The 2,520-nt window shown below is 34.6% G+C and overlaps 1 protein-coding gene across 1 annotated transcript; it reads right to left on the reverse strand.

The window, feature by feature from the left end:
• Positions 1 to 55: 55 nt before the first annotated feature.
• LOC108626524 (uncharacterized) lies at positions 56 to 2,421 on the reverse strand (the record flags this gene model as incomplete). Its single annotated transcript, XM_018027241.2, has 2 exons — positions 56 to 487; positions 1,937 to 2,421. Coding segments are annotated over 2 exons (747 nt in total), but the record flags the coding sequence as incomplete, so codon positions are not given.
• Positions 2,422 to 2,520: the final 99 nt, after the last annotated feature.

A 2,520-nucleotide genomic window follows, 5' to 3' on the forward strand; every position in this document is an offset into this window, starting at 1 on the left:
AAAAGTACTCTAAAAAAGGAATTCGAACAAATTTTTTTATAATAAAAACTCTTAATGTTTAAATACAGTCAGTAAAATTAAATTTTATTGCCCGTTTTTATATTCAAATTACTATCTAATCTTTATTTCGTGAATGTATATTGGGAAACTTTAAAAAGGGATTCGGACCAGTTCTCTTATAATTAAAACTCTTAATATTTAAATATGTTCAATGGACCTTCAATGTCAAATGGTACGCACCTTATTTTCCATACACGGGACGTTGGTACGATTGCCGAGTACAGAACAGTCAGGTACTGTACGTTCGATCGTCGTCCCTTGAGTGTCCCTATAAAACCTGATTTGCGGTGATACCCTGTCCGAATCGACAGCGGTAATGCCGATTTGTCTGTTATTGATTAAAGAACGGAGTAGATTCGTAGCCTCGCCAGTAAACCCGTTGTTCAGTTTATCGCCATTCGTCCTGGTGATCTCTAAACTCCTATTGCTACGTAAGAGAAAAGAAACGTATCCATTGAGATGATAAAATTGTTTGATCTACTGTCGGGCGAGCTGTTATCTTTAAAGGAATAATCTGTTACAACCGGTAGTTACTTCGGTAAATAAGCAAATATGTGTTCAGCACACAGAATTATGTTTGAACAGCCGAAATAAATGATTGATAATATAAACTGAATATGTTTACACTTAGGAATTATGTAAACATATTTTCTTCAGGTAAACAAAAATGCGTTGGCGTACGCTTAATCCCATAAATGGACTGCGGACTTCATGCATTTATGAAATAATTGAGTGTGCTGAAAATATGAATAATGCGTGTGATTTATTACTTGGAGAGCAAGAGCACAGTCCAAATATATGAACAGAATGTTTTTGGTTACAATTCCACCGCCCAGTGCCTTTCAAAATTCTCGTCATTAATATTTAGACACGTTTTAAAATAGAATAACATTTTTAATGTTGGACCAACAGATTTAATTTCTTCTTATGTTAGATGTTAGAAGATTTTGTTTTCTAGGCAATGTGTAGGAAGAAAGTTAAAAAATTACTGTTAGCCAGAATCACTTACGTTAGTCTAAAAATCTAAGTCTCCTAACAAAAATAAATTAGGTTGTCTGGTCTAACATTAGAAAAGTTATTCTGTTTTGAAATCCGCCCGAATATTAATGAGGGCTACTGTAACCAGACTGCGGATTTTAGGCATTCATGAAATAATTGAATATGCTGGCAGTATAAACGTTGCATGTCATGTACATAAATATACAAAATGTAAAACGATAAAAGAAATTGCAGTCTGAAATGGATTTTCATAGTTGACTACATTAAATCTTCTATTTTGCATACAAATGCACTGTCTACTTATTAACATAGATGGATTATGAATACGATAGATCTGGTAAACTGGAATGATTGAGAACAACTGATATTTGTATATATTCTAAAAGGAGATATTTCAGGTATCTTCAGAGAAAGTTATTATTCAGATCGTGGGATTAGGCCGATATTTAATAAAGTAAGTGTTACAAAATGAAGCAAAATTCGCAACTACGTTTCAAATTTTAAACAATCTCATTACAAAGAGTAATTGTTCTGAATAAAATAAGAACCAGACCACTCTGCAATGTATTTTAAAAACTAAACGTACATTAAACGAATTTTGTTTTCATTCGTTTGAGAAATTTTTTATTTGATTGGGAAGTAAATAGAATCGTAGAATCAAGTAACGTAATTGCATACTTTGCATTAAAATTTACTTTAGATAAAGTTTTCAAGCTGCATGAAAGATGGAAAGAGTGTCGAACAAAATAGCACTTATATAATTGAAGAAATCAATAAATGTATATCAAAATTTAAACGCGCTGCCTTTCAATTCTCTATAAAAATCGGAATGAACTTTCCCACACCGACAACCGAGTATAAAATATGTTTAACTCACTTTGCTAGCGCCTGCCATAACTTGGTCGTCTCTTGGTCGATGTTTGTATCCGAACAATTACTTTCAGGCGTGTCCATTCTGTTCACCGGGCTGCGATTCGGGGTACTCGATTTTGATTCCTCATAATTTTCCATTTTCATCCGTTTGTTAATGGTCATATCGTAACCGTTCTCTTCACCCTCTGTATCCTGCTCGTCCCGATCTTCGATCTCTAATCTGTCCGGATCGGAACTATTCGAGCACGTATCATCCTCTGGTTCACACTTAATGTTATCATGCTCGGGCATGTCATTGGCGCGCAACTCCAAATGATGCGTTTGCGTCTGAGGTATAACGTTTTGATTAATGCTGGCCGGAGAGTTAGGCTCCTCATTGAACAGCGTCTTGTTCAATTGGAGAAATGATTGTAGAGGACTTAAGCCTGCTACTTTGGCAGTGGAGAAAGATTTCTTCTGAAACAAAACGAATTGCTCACTACAAGTTCGCTAAGAACGAAATCTATTGGAAAATAGCAAACAATCTGATTTATTATTAAAAATATGCAAAGTATATTTCTTCTTCCTCACTGAGCAGTGTCTTGTTCA

Source organism: Ceratina calcarata, unplaced genomic scaffold, assembly GCF_001652005.2.
Source record: "Ceratina calcarata isolate Rehan_Ccalc_2016 unplaced genomic scaffold, ASM165200v1 scaffold4090, whole genome shotgun sequence".
Lineage (NCBI taxonomy): Eukaryota > Metazoa > Arthropoda > Insecta > Hymenoptera > Apidae > Ceratina > Ceratina calcarata.